Here is a 14,343-nt window from a genome sequence, read left to right as displayed (position 1 = left end):
AGAGTCATGTACCACATTGTTCATTCCAGCACTATTTACAATAGCCAGGACATGGAAACAACCTATGTGTCCACGGACAGATGAATGGACAAAGAAGATGTGGCACATATATACAATGGAATATTGCTCAGCGATAAGTAGAATGGAAACTGAGTTATTTGTAGTGAGGTGGATGGACTTAGAGTCTGTCATACAGAGTGAAGTAAGTCAGAAAGAGAAAAACAAATATTGTATGCTAACACATATATATGGAATCTAAGGAAAGAAAGAAAAAAAAAGGTCATGAAGAACCTAGGGGCAAGATGGGAATAAAGAGACCTACTAGAGAATGGACTTGAGGATATGGGGAGGGGGAAGGGTAAGCTGTGACAAAGTGAGAGAGTGCCATAGATATATATACACTACCAAACGTAAAATAGATAGCTAGTGGGAAGCAGCCGCATAGCACAGGGAGGTCAGCTCGGTGCTTTCTGACCACCTAGATGGGTGGGAGGGAGGGAAATGTAAGAGGGAAGAGATATGGGGATATATGTATATGTATAACTGATTCACTTTATTATAAAGCAGAAAATAACACACAATTGTAAAGCAATTATACTGCAATAAAGATGTTAAAAAAAAAGTAGGAGGGTCCAGGATGGAATTTGGTATCAAATACCGTAAAACAGGAATTTACTGTCTCATGATGCCACTAGAATAAATTATCTGAAGAAATAATGAGTTATTGTGCTATATTTATAGATTTGAAACACTTTGGCTCCAGTACCAGTGCCTAGCTATGAAACCAGCTTTCCATTTAAAACTTTTAGTAAATCTCTTCAAAAATCTTAAAGTAACACAAACTTAAATGAGTCTGTGTTCAGTGGAACAGAGTTCACAGGTTTTAAGTTGTGAAACATTTTATCTCAACATATATCTTCTTTTATTCAGTGTGTTGATGAAGTCCTGGGCAATTTGTTGAGGAGGAAGCTGGTGTAGTTTTCTTTAGCTTCATTAGGGAGCTATGTGGCTGGCCATTTTTTAAAATAAATAAGATTGTCTATATTTTTAGTCCACTCTGTGAGAACTATTTTAAAGAAGTTAATTAAGATAAATATGTTGTTAAAGATTGAGTCCTACCACTACGAATAGGATTTAAAGAATTTTCAAGGTAAAATATGTTTCCTGGTAGTTGTTTTAAGGCAGTAATCAAATACTCTCTTAACCACGAATGATAGGTGCCAAATAGAGTGTGGGGTCCACAGATGTTGGTTGGAAAACAGGTGCAGTATGAATCCGTATCTTTAATCACAACTCCTTCACTTAATGACAAACAATCCCTCAACATTTCCTCATGAATCTTGTTTTCAACATGTTAAATCCCTTTATTCAACTGCCCTAAGTGTTTTCTTACACTATTAATTATTGCTTTTCTGCCTAAATTCAGTTTGTCCCTAAGTCTTCATTTCCTTTCTCTTACTTTCTTATATAATCTTGTCCTAACGATGATATAGAAGACACATTTTAGAATTACACAGGCGGAAGGCTTTTAGGGCTTGAAGTCTATTTTGCTGTACGCTCTGCCACCACACAAGAGTAATTCAAACTTCTTCAGTAACCCTTTCTGACAGTCGGAGAAATCTACCACTGACAGTAAAGGATGAAGAGAATGTGAAGCCTTCCCTCAGTGTACACTGCTAATCCTCAAAAGAATTTCCTGCGTTTTATTTTTAATTTATTGTGATTATCTGCATTGGAAATTACGATGTTTGATTACAATTTGCTGAAGAGGTAAACATCCTGGCACCTTGAACTTTATGTCCTCATTATACCTCATCTCCATACAATTTCCACATGAGCGATGGTGTTACTCTACACTGTGATGTCATTGCTGATCCTTTTCCATCTGCTGGCTCCCTGGTAAATTCCTAATCTTTCTTCAAAATTCAGTTCATTTCCTACTCCGTGCTATAAATGTACTTGCCAACTGAATCTCCATTCCTCCTCAGTGGAGCTTTTGCGCTGCTATCAGGACTCGAGGGTCAACCAGTTCCCTGGTCTGTCTTGGTATCTTGACACACCAAAGATGAGGAGTTGTGGGCCTGAGTCTCCACTGTTGTAACTTTGCTACAGCCATTTCATTTGGATAATTTGAACTGAATTGCACAATTAAGAAGAATAAACCTGATTACATAGTCAAACAATCACTTGAAATTTTTTATATTAAACTAAATTTACATAGACTAGTCAAATCTACTGACATATTCAGTGAACATACTGTGAAGACTCAGGCTTACATTCAAATTATGATATCTTTGCTTAGAAAGCTCTCTTTTTGCATCACCAAGGGCCAAACTAGTACTTAAAATCCTTGTTTCTCAAGATACATGCGAATGTTAACATAAGAGTCTATGCAATAATCTTAATCCTCTTTCAGCAACTCCTAGACTCACATACATTCTTTAAAGATTTTCTTAAACTTACTTAATGGAAGAAATTTTCATTTTACAGTCGACGTTCACAATTAAATGCAAATAAATTGCATTATAACTTGCTGTCCTGCTTGTATTGATGTATGTTATGTATGGACGGACATATTATGTATGATTACTGTGTTATGTATGGATAAAAGAGCAAGAGCAGAGTTCAAGTTTATGTATTCATGTACTTAATGTAATATAATAATAAAGTATTATGGTGTTTTTCCCATATTAAGCTCCAGTTTTCCTATATTTCCTCTAAGAAATACCATACGAAGGAGTTGATAGAAAAGATAAAGAAATTAATATTTAAGTGATGAAGTTTGACCTTTTTAAGATAAAAAGCTTACCAAACTTTCCATATAGACATGGCAATGTTTATCAATAAATCTAATATCTTATAGATTTAGCACAGTTCAAAAGTCACCATCTGTTTCCAGAAGTGAAGGCCCTCACTATTTCATAGTTTCTTGGCTCTAAGACTAAAGGCATGCAATCCTTAGTTTGTATAATATTAACTATCAGAAACATGTGAAAAAGTTTTGCATGTTTTAGAAAATCAGAAACATAAAGGACATTTTGAGTTATTCTCAAAATTGTAGCTGACAATACATTATGAATATTCTTTCCTCTTACATGAACTTGGGTGGTCCTCTGCTCATTCTCTATAGAGTTAGAGGTCAATACCAGCTGAGTTATAATACAGAACATTTATGTGGGAAAATGGCAAAGCACTACAGTCTGATTTTGAGCAAAGTTGTCTGAAAGGCCTTTGATGATTAAATACCTGTATTGTGAGAAGTTGTTGTTTGTTCCTTTCTTATTTTTCATAATTATGTGCTAGTAAATCTCTTCATTTGATATAGCTGAAATCAATCCTACTCAGAATCATTTTTACCTCCCATTCTTTTGAGGTTAATGTTGGTTTTGCATTATAATAAATTTTTTATCCACTTTCTTTATCAAACAACTGTTAGAAATGAGCTAATAAAATAAATAAAAAGTAATTTGCCCAGATACACACACACACACACACACACACACACACACACACACACACACACAGATATACATTTATCTGTATGAGGTTTTTATCTCATAGAAATTAATAAGATCAAACAAGAGGTAAAAATCAGTCTATTTATAAAACTCATCAGCAGTTTTTATTAATTTACTTTGTTTTCTGTACCAAATATCTAGGAAAGTAATGTGATGAAAATGCTTGCAATGGTTTTACTTGTTGTTTGTTAGAATTTTCGCAAGTACTGAGGTTATTGCTATCCAGCTGCAGAAACTTTTCCAGCCTCTGTTCAATTGGTCTTAAACCAAACATGAATTCCTTTACACTGACCTGCTATACTAAAAAGTGGCTGACAGGGATGTGTAGTTCTGTCAGTCAAGCAATTCTTGGCCAACATCCATTTGGCTTTGTCTACCCTAAAAGTTTGTTAACCAAAGTGAATTATTAGATATTAGAGTGTGCCTTAGATATACACAGATGACTTTATACCTCTGGATAAATCTTTGAGAGAATGTTGTCTGCCGTTTGGGGTGGCGGGAACTAAGGAAGGTAGTGGCTTTAAAACATGCAGATAACACAGTAAATTCCCTAGAGGAAAGGACATGGGGGTTCTTTAGGGGAAAAAAAAAGTAATGAATAATGCGTTAGCATTTGTATATGACAGACACAAAAGGTACTAGAAAAATTTAAACTTCAGAAACTTTAGAAAAAATATATATAATAAGACAATTTTTCTGAACTTCCCCAATGGAGAATAACCCCTGTGAAAACCAATATTCTCTCTATGTGATCCCTTTCAAAATTTTTTGAAATGAAAGAAAAACTGTGCATGAGTATGAATTACAATGTATCTCTAGAACTGTGATCTCTGCTCCATTTCATTTAAGAAGAACTTCTATCTTGATACTGAATTGATTTCAATCACTACAAGTGGCTTATTCAAGTTTGTTCTACCCTGCCATCTCCTTTCACCTCCTATAATGCATATTTAGTAGGAAGAAGTACTGACATAACAAAATAAAAATCAAAGCCATCTTTTACATGTTTACTTTAGAGCTCATTCCATTAAGTTTTGAAAATAAGTTCTTATCAATTATGCTATGGTGTTTTATTGCCAAGAACCCTTAAATATGGAATAAAAATTCCATCAACATTCATATTATGAGAAAGGAACCTAATTCCCATGCTTTTTAGGGAGATGTCTATTCTGATTTTGCATAGAAAGAGTTCTGTTAGTGAGAATTTAAAATTTTAATTCCAAATTATGCCTGGTTAAGGATGGAGAGATGAGTGGAGCATGGAAGACAGTGAGAAGGAGACATGAACAACTACAACTAGATAAATGGAGGTAAAGCAAGGCAGTCACAGGCCAAAAGATTTACGGGAAGATGGAAATCAGAAGCCTCAATGTCTAAGTCTTTTTCCATTTTCTCTCCCCTCTGCCAGGAATCTTTACTCATGTGTATTGTATCTCCTGGATCCAAACTTCTAAGGCACTTTCTGTTCTCAATTATTTATTTTTCTATGTATTAACACCTTCCACTCAACTAATAATTCCAATCGACAATTAAACATGCTCAAGTATCTTTCATCTTACAGTTTTTTCCTCTTGACTCCTCACCTCTCCCTAGATCTCACCTTACCTCTTTTTACATTTCACAGTAAAATTCTTGAAAGTTGTTTACACTGGTTATTTCAATTTCCTCTAATCTGGCTTCTTACTCTGTCCTCCTGGAATGATACCTTCAGGGCATAGAATCATGTGGACCATCCAATGGACTATCAGAGCAGTTGATAAACTTTTCCTCTGCTCTCCCTGACCCCGCTCCTTTTGTTTGCCTCCTATTCCTCTGGTTACTCCTTCTCATACTTTTTATAATGTCATATTCCTCTACTCAGTCATCGAATGTTAGCTCCTCGACACTCGGTACCAGGCAGTTTTTTCAACTCACACTATACGCTCATCCACACTCATGGTTTCAATTACCACCTGCACGCTGATGACTCATAAATTATATTTCCCATCCAGACCTCTCCTCTGAGTGTTACATCCGTAGATTCAACTTGAAAACTCCACTTTGATGTACCAAAGGCACCTAATCTCATCAATGCTCAAGCCTGAACTCATTCGCAATCTTCTCTATGAAAAGTGCTTTCCTTGCATTGTTTGCTAAAATCTATCTAGTTGCACATCAGAAGATGAGTATTCATTTTTGGTACCTCTCCTTTCACTTCTGGTATTAATCAGTCAATTTTACTCCTAATTAGGTTATTATTTTTTCAGGTTCATTGAAATCTAATTGACACACAGCACTGTATGAGTTTAAGGTGTACAGCATAATGATTTGACTTACATACAACCTGAAATGATTATCTCAGTAAGTTTAGTGAACATTCATCATCCTGTATAGATACAAAATTAAACAAATAGAAAAAAATTTTCTTTGTGATGAGAACTCAGGATTTAATCTCTTAACAACTTTCATATATAACATACAGCAGTACTAATCATATTTATCAGGCTGTACATTACTTCTCTAGTATTTATTTATCTCATAACTGAAAGTTTGTACCTTTTGACTGCCTTCATCCAAGTCCCCTCCCCCATACCATGCCTCTGGAAACCACAAATTATTGACTATATTCCCCACACTGTACATTTCATACTCATGAGTCATTTATTTTGCAACTTGAAGTTTGTACCTCTTAATCTCCCTCACCTATTTCTATCCTACCCCCACCCTTCTTCCTTCTGACAACCTACAGTTTGTTCTCTGTATCTATGACTCTGATTTGATTTTGTTGTTTGCTCATTTGTATTGTTTTGTAGATTCCACATATAAGTGAAATCATACAGTGTTTGTCTTTCCCTGTCTGTCTTATTTCACTTAGCATAATACCCTGTAGGCCCAGTGTGTTGCTGCAAATGGCAGAATTTCATTCTTTTTTTATGGCTGAGTACTATTCCATTTTGTGTATGTGTGTGTGTGTGTGTGTGTGTGTGTGTGTGTAAGATTTGTTGTCTTTTTGATAATAGCCATTCTGACACGTGTGGGATGATATCTCATTGTGGTTTTTGCTTGCAAATTCCTGATGATTAATGTTGTTTATCATCTTTTCACGTGATTGTTGGCCACCTGTATGTCTGCTTTGGAAAAATGTCTGTTCAGATACTCTGCCCATTTTTTAATCAGATTGCTTGTTTTTTTGATGTTGAGTTTTATAAGTTCTTTGTATATTTTGGATATTAACCCCTTGTTGGATACATCATTTGCAAATATCTTTTCCTATTCAGTAGGTGGCCTTTTCATTTTGTTGATAATTTCCTTCATTGTGTAAAAGCATTTTAGGTTAATGCAGTCCCATTTATTTATTTTTGCTTTTGTTTTCTTTGCCTGAGGATACATAACCTAAAACACATATTACTAAGACCTATGTCAACTAGTATACTGCTTATATTTTTTTAGCCATTTTATAGTTTTAGGTCTTATCCATTTTGTATATATTTTTGTATATGGTGTGAAAGAGTAGTCTAGTTTGATTCTTTTGCCTGTAGCTGTACAGTTTTCCCAACACCATTTATTAAAGGGACGTTCTTTTCCTTATTGCATATTTTTGTCTCTTTTGTTGTAGACTAAATAACCAGGTAAGCCTGGGTTCATTTCTGGGCTCTGTATCCTGTTCCATTGATTTTTTGTTTGTTTGTTTTTTGGTGCCAACACCATACTGTTTTGATTTTAGTAGCTTTGTTACTACAAGTTTGAAATCATGGAGTATGATACTTCCAGCTTTGTTCTTTTTTTCTCAAGTTTTTTTGGCTATTTGGGGTCTTTCATGTTTCCATACACATTTTAGAATTCTTTGTTCTAGTTCTATGAAAATGCCATTTTTTTAAATGCATTTAATGAGTTCTTATCTTTCTTTTTTAAACATCTTTATTGGAGTATAATTGCTTTACAATGGTGTGTTAATTTCTGCTTTATAACAAAGTAAATCAGCTATACATATATCCCCATATCTTCTCCCTCTTGTGTCTCCCTCCCACCCCCCCTATCACATATATATGGAATCTAAAAAAAAAAAAAAAGGTTCTGCAGAACCTAGGGGCAGGACAGGAATAAAGACACAGACATAGAGAATGGACTTGAGGACACAGGGAAAGGTAAGGGTAAGCTGGGATGAAGTGAGAGAGTGGCATGGACTTATATACATTGCCATTGGTTTTTCAATAGGAAATGCACTGAACTTTTAGATTGCCTTGGGTAGTATGGTCATTTTAACAATATTAATTCTGCCAACCCATGGACACAGTATAACTTTTCATCTGTTTGTATCATCTTCAATTTCTTTCATCAGTGTCTTATAGTTTTCCAGGTACAGTTCTTTTATCTCCTTAGTTAGATTTATTTTTAGGTATTTTATCCTTTTTGGTGTGATTGTTTAAGTGTGATTTTTTCTTAATTTCTCTTTCTGTAGTTTTTTATTAGTGTATAGAAGTGCAACAGATTTCTGTGTATTAATTTTGTATCCTGCAACTTTACCTAATTCACTGATGGATTCTAGTTGGTTTTTTTGGTGGTGTCTTTAGGATTTTCTATTTATAGTGTCATGCCATCTGCAAACAGTGACAGTTTTAATTCTTTGTTTCTAATATGGATTGCTTTTATTTAGTTTTCTTGTCTGATTACTCTGGCTAGAACTTCCAATAATATGTTGAATAAAAGTGAGAGTGGGCATTCTTGTCTTTGTCTTGATCTTAGAGGAAGCATTTTCAACTTTTCACCATTGAGTATAATGTTAGCTGTGGATTTGCCATATATGGCCTTTATGATATTGAGGTATATTCCCTCTATATCTACCTTGTTGAGAGTTTTATCACAAATGGATGTATAATTCTGTCAAAAACTTTTTCTTCATTTATTAAGATGATCGTATAATTTTTATCTTCAATTTGTTAATGTGGTGCATCACATTGACTAATTGGCAAGTACTGAGCCATTCTTGTATCTTTGGGATATATCCCACTTGATTGTGGTATATGGTCTTTTTAATATACTGTTGAATTTGGTTTGCTAGTATTTTGTTGAGGACTTTTTCATCTATTTTCATCAGTGATATTGGCTTGTAATTTTCTTTTTTGTGTTGTCTTTGTCTGATTTTGGTATCAGAGTGATGCTGGCCTTGCATAATGAGTTTGGAAACATTCTTCCTTCTTCAATTTTTTTGAGGAAGTTGAGGATTGGCATTAAACCTTCTTTAAATGTTTGGCAGAATTTACCTGTGAAGCTGTCTAGTCCTGGACTCTCATTTTTTGGGAGGTTTTTTATTATTGATTAAATTTAATTACTAGTAATTGGTCTGTTCATATTTTTTATTTCTTCCTGATTCAACTGTGGGAGATTGTTTCTTTCTGGGAATTTATTCATTTCTTCTAAGCTGTCCATTTGTTTGGTGTATAACTGTTCATAGTACTCTCTTATAATCCTTTGTATATTTGTGGTGTTGTTTGTTACTTCTTCCAGAGCTGGTGTCAGCTTGCTGATGTGAGAGACTGGTTCCTAACAAGACTGACTGTGGTGTTTGGGGTGTCCCATAGCTTGTGTCAGCCCCCTGGGGGGTAGGGTCAGATCCCAGGGCAACTGACTTAGGGACCCATGGTGTCCCAGAGCTGGTGTTGGCCTGCTGGTGCATGGGGTTGAGTCCTGGAAAGGTTAGGCTCAGCAGGTCTAAGGCAGCCAGTCTGTTTGTGGGTGGGTCTGTGTCCCTGCCAGGCCAGCTCCTTGGCCTGAAGCATCCTAGTATTGGTGCCAGCAGGCTGGTGAGCCAGTTTGGGTCCTGGCACTAATAAGCTAGAGAGAGGATTCCAAAATGATACTTGCCAGCATCAGTGTCTTTGTGATAGAACAAGCTCCCTAATATGGCTGCCATCAGTGTCTATATCCCCAGGATGAGAATCCGTCTCCTCCTGACCCTCCAGGAAGCTCTCCAAGATCATCAGGTGGGTCTGACCCAGGCTTGTCTCAAATCACTTCTTCCGCCCTGGGTCTTGGAGTGTGTGAGATTTTGTTTGCACCTTTAAGAATGGAGTCAATCTTCCACAGCTCTCTGGCTCTCTTATATGCAAGCCTTGCTGGTCTTCAAAGCTAAATGTTCCTATGGCTCATCTTCCTGGTGCAGGACTCCTGGGCTGGGGAGCCTGATGTGGGGCTCAGACCCCTTGTTCCTTGGGGAGAACTTCTACAATTGTAACTATCCTCCTGTTTGTGGGCCACCCACACATGGGAATGGGTGTTGACTATATCGTGACTCAGCACCTCCTACCCATTTCCTTGTGGTGCTTCAAATCTTTAGCTGTAGAAGATCTTTTCTGCTAGTCTTTTGGTCTTTCTGATCAATAGTTGTTTTGTAACTAGTTGAATTTTTCTGTGCTCATGGGAGGAGGTGAGCTCAGAATTTTCCCACTCTGCCATCTTGGCCACCAACCCTAATTATTTTTTTAATCTGTCAATTTCTGTATGACACCAGCCTAGTCCAAGCCACCATATGTCTTATTTGGACATATAACAGACATCTAAGTGGCCCCCTTAAATCACTCTTTAACACAGTTATAGGGCCCTACAGTTTTTGCCATCTGGTGGACCCTCTGTCTTCACCTTCCAGTACTCAGTCATCCTCCTCTGCTCCTCTGTTCCATACACAGTTAGTCTATTGGATCCCTTAATATACTGTGGCTCTTTCCACCAAAGGCTCTTTTCTCATACTCTTTTCACTGCCTGGAACTCCTACACCACTGCTTTGACTGTTTCTGCTTATTTGTTTTTACCTAGTTCACCACCTCTACCCATTTTTCAGAGAGCTTCCTTTGACTATTTATCCTAGGCTAGGTTACTTTGTAATTTGTTTTCCTTGCACCATTTTTTAAAAATTTCCCACACATATTGAGTTTTAATTATTGATATTTCCTCCTTAGTGTGACTATTTGTCAATCTGCCTCACCAAACTTTATATAAGAATTAGGATTTTGTCTGTTTTGGCTTAACATTGAATTCCAGGAGCTTAGTGTATTACTACAAAAAAAAAAAAAAAAAAAGCATTTGTTACATGAATAAATAAAATTAAAAACAGAGAAAAAAACCCAGAAGAAACAGAAAGAAAAATGAAAAACAAAAATTAAGAAATATTGAGAGAGCAAGTGGGCACTCAACTTTTCTAAAATTAATTTTTAGTTAATTTATTTTAACTAACTTATTTAAATTTATATAATGTTTTAAAATTATATAAATTTAAATATATAGACTGTTTTAAAATTATATAAATTTAAATAATTTCAGTAATATAATATGTAATGTATAATATAATGTATAATATATAATATAGTTCTAGGGTCAGCCTTTAATGCAAACTATTGTCACCCTGAGGTCTTGTAGGATATTGCTGACAAGACAAATCAGATTTAAATTTTTGCATCAATAAAGATGGCTGTATTTCACTTTCTAAATTTTGGATAACATTAATCCAAAGTCCTTTGTTTTCAGTTTTAATAAAAGTGTCAGTAATTTTTTTCAGGATGCTTTCAACTTGAGGCTACCTAAGGAGTTGAGGGGTTTGTTTGAGGACTGCCTGACTAGGTCCTCATTAGTTAAAGGCAAAACATGAAATCAGTCCTTCAAGAAAGTTTGACCAAAAATAGAAATTACTTCATATGTAATAGACTGTTTGTATAAAATGATGACATTGTTTAAAATGATGAGGTTATCAAGAAATGCCTTTTAAATTGGTTTTAAGTTATTCACCTTCTCATCTGGCTTCTTTTCTGTGATCAACAGCAAGCCTTTGTAAGAGAAATGATTGAAATTGGAGTTAAGTCCATTGCTCTCAAAGTTTGCTTTTTTTCTGTACATAACTCAGTGTTCCGAAAGGGTAAGCCTAATTTATGAATAACAATTTCATTACCTTAGGGTAATTTCATTGCCTTCTTGTCATAACCAGCTGAATTTCCCAGCCCAGACACTCTCATTTCCTCATTCATTCAGACATTTATGAGAATCTGTCAGATGCTCTGCTAAGTACATTAAAGATGAGTAAAATACTGCTCCTGCCTGTACATAGTTTCTATTTTCAGATTGGTGTCAATTTCTTTGATTTTATTTTCAGATTGATTCAGACGTTGGGAAAGATTATTCGATATATATAACCTTCATAGGTTAGCCAGGATTCCAGATGATCAGACCAACTTATCCAAATGTCATCTAATACATAAAGTCAGACACAAAACGTTATTTTTAACTGATGAAGAGTAACTTTGGAGAACGTTATCATTACATTGCTATACTGATGAGTAATTTTATATTCTTGGTTGCTACATGTAAATTTTGTTCAGTAGTGCCTTTGGGATGTGATCATCATATTTAGCCATTTCTCTTTTTGGAATTTCCTAATTCTGAAGCATGAATTAATTTCAAGACTGCCTTCCAAAATTTTATATGCTCCAGAAAGACATTTCCATTTAATATGCGATTTTTTTCTACTGAATTTTCTTTTTTTCTGTTCTATGCTAATGATGTTTTCCCACCTCCATTTCCTGAGTGATGCTCTTTTCACTCAATAGATATTTTGTTGAACAATTGAACAAGATCTTAATTTCAACTGAACTACCCAATTCTTTAATCTATTTATTTGCTTCAAGATATTTTCAGAGAAATTGATTCATTTTGTCTACAATTTGATTGATACTGGATGGTATCAAATTTGTAGTTTATTTCACTAAAATGAAAAAAAAAGATTGGGAAAACAATTTTCAGAGAGACCTTTTTTTTTCTTTCTTTCTGTATTTAGGTGGCTATTACACATGTAAAAAACATTTAAAAAATAAGGCTCAGCACTATAGTTAAAGGAACTACTGTGGGGTACTTACCGTATTGTTATAGGGATGAATGCATTTCTGTTAATGCTGTAATTAGCAGAAAGAGTCAAGATATTTTGAGAACTTCCACATCCGTATTTAACTGTGGGCTTTCCTTCCACAAGAAATAAATGAAGAAACTGTTGTCCAAAATTCTTCTCATTACCTTTAAGAACAAATATTACATTAAATTAGCGATTAATGTAGATTTACATTTTACTCAATAACAATCATTCATTTAACAAATACAATCTTAGTTCTCAAGGAGTAATCATTCAGTGAGATGATAGGAGTGTTATTAGATAATTATTCAATGTAAAAACTACTGTACTAGAAATATACATTATTTTCCACAGGCTGAGGATGGCATAGTATTAACAGCATTAACTTGACATGAGATTTTAACTTCTGACTTTGTTTCTTAATAACTATGACCTTAACTATTTTCAACCTCAGTTTCCCAATAGGTTCTAATGGGATAATGAGAGCAATTAATTGTTAGAATTACTGTGATAATAAAATAAGTAATAAATGAAAAGTGCCTGGCACCTACTGAGTATTGATAACTTGATTTATAATTATTATTTATATTTTAATTTTAATATGTCTCATAAAAATTGAAATGGTAAAGAAATATATAAAGAAAAACAAGAGAAACATTCCCCTTTCTGCCAGCCCATCCTTCATCCCCCTTTGAGGTATTCTTTACTATGATTTATAAACATACAAATATTTGTATAGCCCTAATTTTATTTTTAAAACAAATAATATAATAAATAGCTTTGCTTACTTGTCTTTTCACTTAACAATAAGTTTTAGATATCTGTCCTTGTAGGTGCATAGAGTTCTCTCTTTTTTAACATTCTTAATTTAAGTATCACTCACACAGAAAATCACACAAATTTTAAGCATATAGCTTAGTGAATTCTCACAAAGTGAACCCGCTCACACAAACACCACCAACTTAAGAAAAAGAAAATTTTCTGCATTGTCAGAATTCCTATTGATCAGTGCTCTCCTCTTCCCTCCACCAAATGGAACTGAGGTCCTGATGTTTAACAATAGCAATAGTTTTGCTTGATTTTCATTTTTATATTAGTGAGATCATACTTCTATGTTCTTTAACGTCTATTTGCTTTTGCTCAATATTATGTATGTGAGATAGCATTCACCCTACATTTCTACTGCTTTATAATATTCTATTAAATGAATATTCACAATTCAGTTATTTTTTCTTCTATAGATGGAAATCTACCCACCCTGTTTTTGGTTTTTATGAATAATGCTGCTATGACAATCTTGTATGTGTCTTTGGTGTTGAAGTGCATGCATTTCTGTTTTGTATGTACCAGGAGTTAAATTGTTGTGTCACAGAATACGACTATGATTAATTTAGTAGCTACTACCAGTTTTCTGAAATGATGTTTTAACTCCTTACCAACAATATATGAATGTCAGCTGATCCTTTTTTTTTTTTTTTGCCATTAATTGGTTTGACCACCTTGTAGATTTTAACTATTCTGTGTTTATTATTCTGGCTTTAATTTTTGTTTTCCTCATATTAGAGAAGTTGAGTATATTCTCATGTTTAGTGGCTATTTTGATATCCTATTTTGTGAAGTGTCGGTTTGTGTGTCTTTCTCTTATTTTTGTCTGCTTGTTTGCTTTTTCCTTATTGATTATAGAGTTATATCTATGTATATATGTAATATTTATATACATATATATGCATACACATAAAAGAGCATACAAATAAGCTCTTGGTCAACTACATATATTGAAAATATCTTCTCCAATCCTGTAGACCGTCTGGCCATTCTCTTAGGGGTCAATTTGCAGTATGCGGGCCTCTCACTGTTGTGGCCTCTCCTGTTGCGGAGCACAGGCTCCGGACGCGCAGGCTCAGTGGCCATGGCCCTTGGGCCCAGCTGCTCCGTGACATGTGAGATCTTCCCAGACCG

General features: G+C 34.8%; 1 protein-coding gene across 1 annotated transcript in view; it reads right to left on the bottom strand.

Moving 5' to 3' along the window:
- Positions 1-14,343, bottom strand: part of EYS (EGF-like photoreceptor maintenance factor) — a 1,677,823-nt gene that overhangs the window by 351,125 nt on the left and 1,312,355 nt on the right. The window contains exon 31 of the mRNA XM_027093793.1: positions 12,395-12,548. Coding sequence (XP_026949594.1) covers positions 12,395-12,548 — 154 coding nt within the window. The remainder of the gene's footprint in view (positions 1-12,394; positions 12,549-14,343) is intronic.

Source organism: Aethalodelphis obliquidens, unplaced genomic scaffold, assembly GCF_003676395.1.
Source record: "Aethalodelphis obliquidens isolate GAN/ISIS:26980383/991018 unplaced genomic scaffold, ASM367639v1 scaffold3, whole genome shotgun sequence".
Taxonomy (NCBI): domain Eukaryota; kingdom Metazoa; phylum Chordata; class Mammalia; order Artiodactyla; family Delphinidae; genus Aethalodelphis; species Aethalodelphis obliquidens.
The sequence above is the reverse complement of the archived record's forward strand: the minus strand, read 5'-3'. Positions and strand labels throughout refer to the sequence as shown.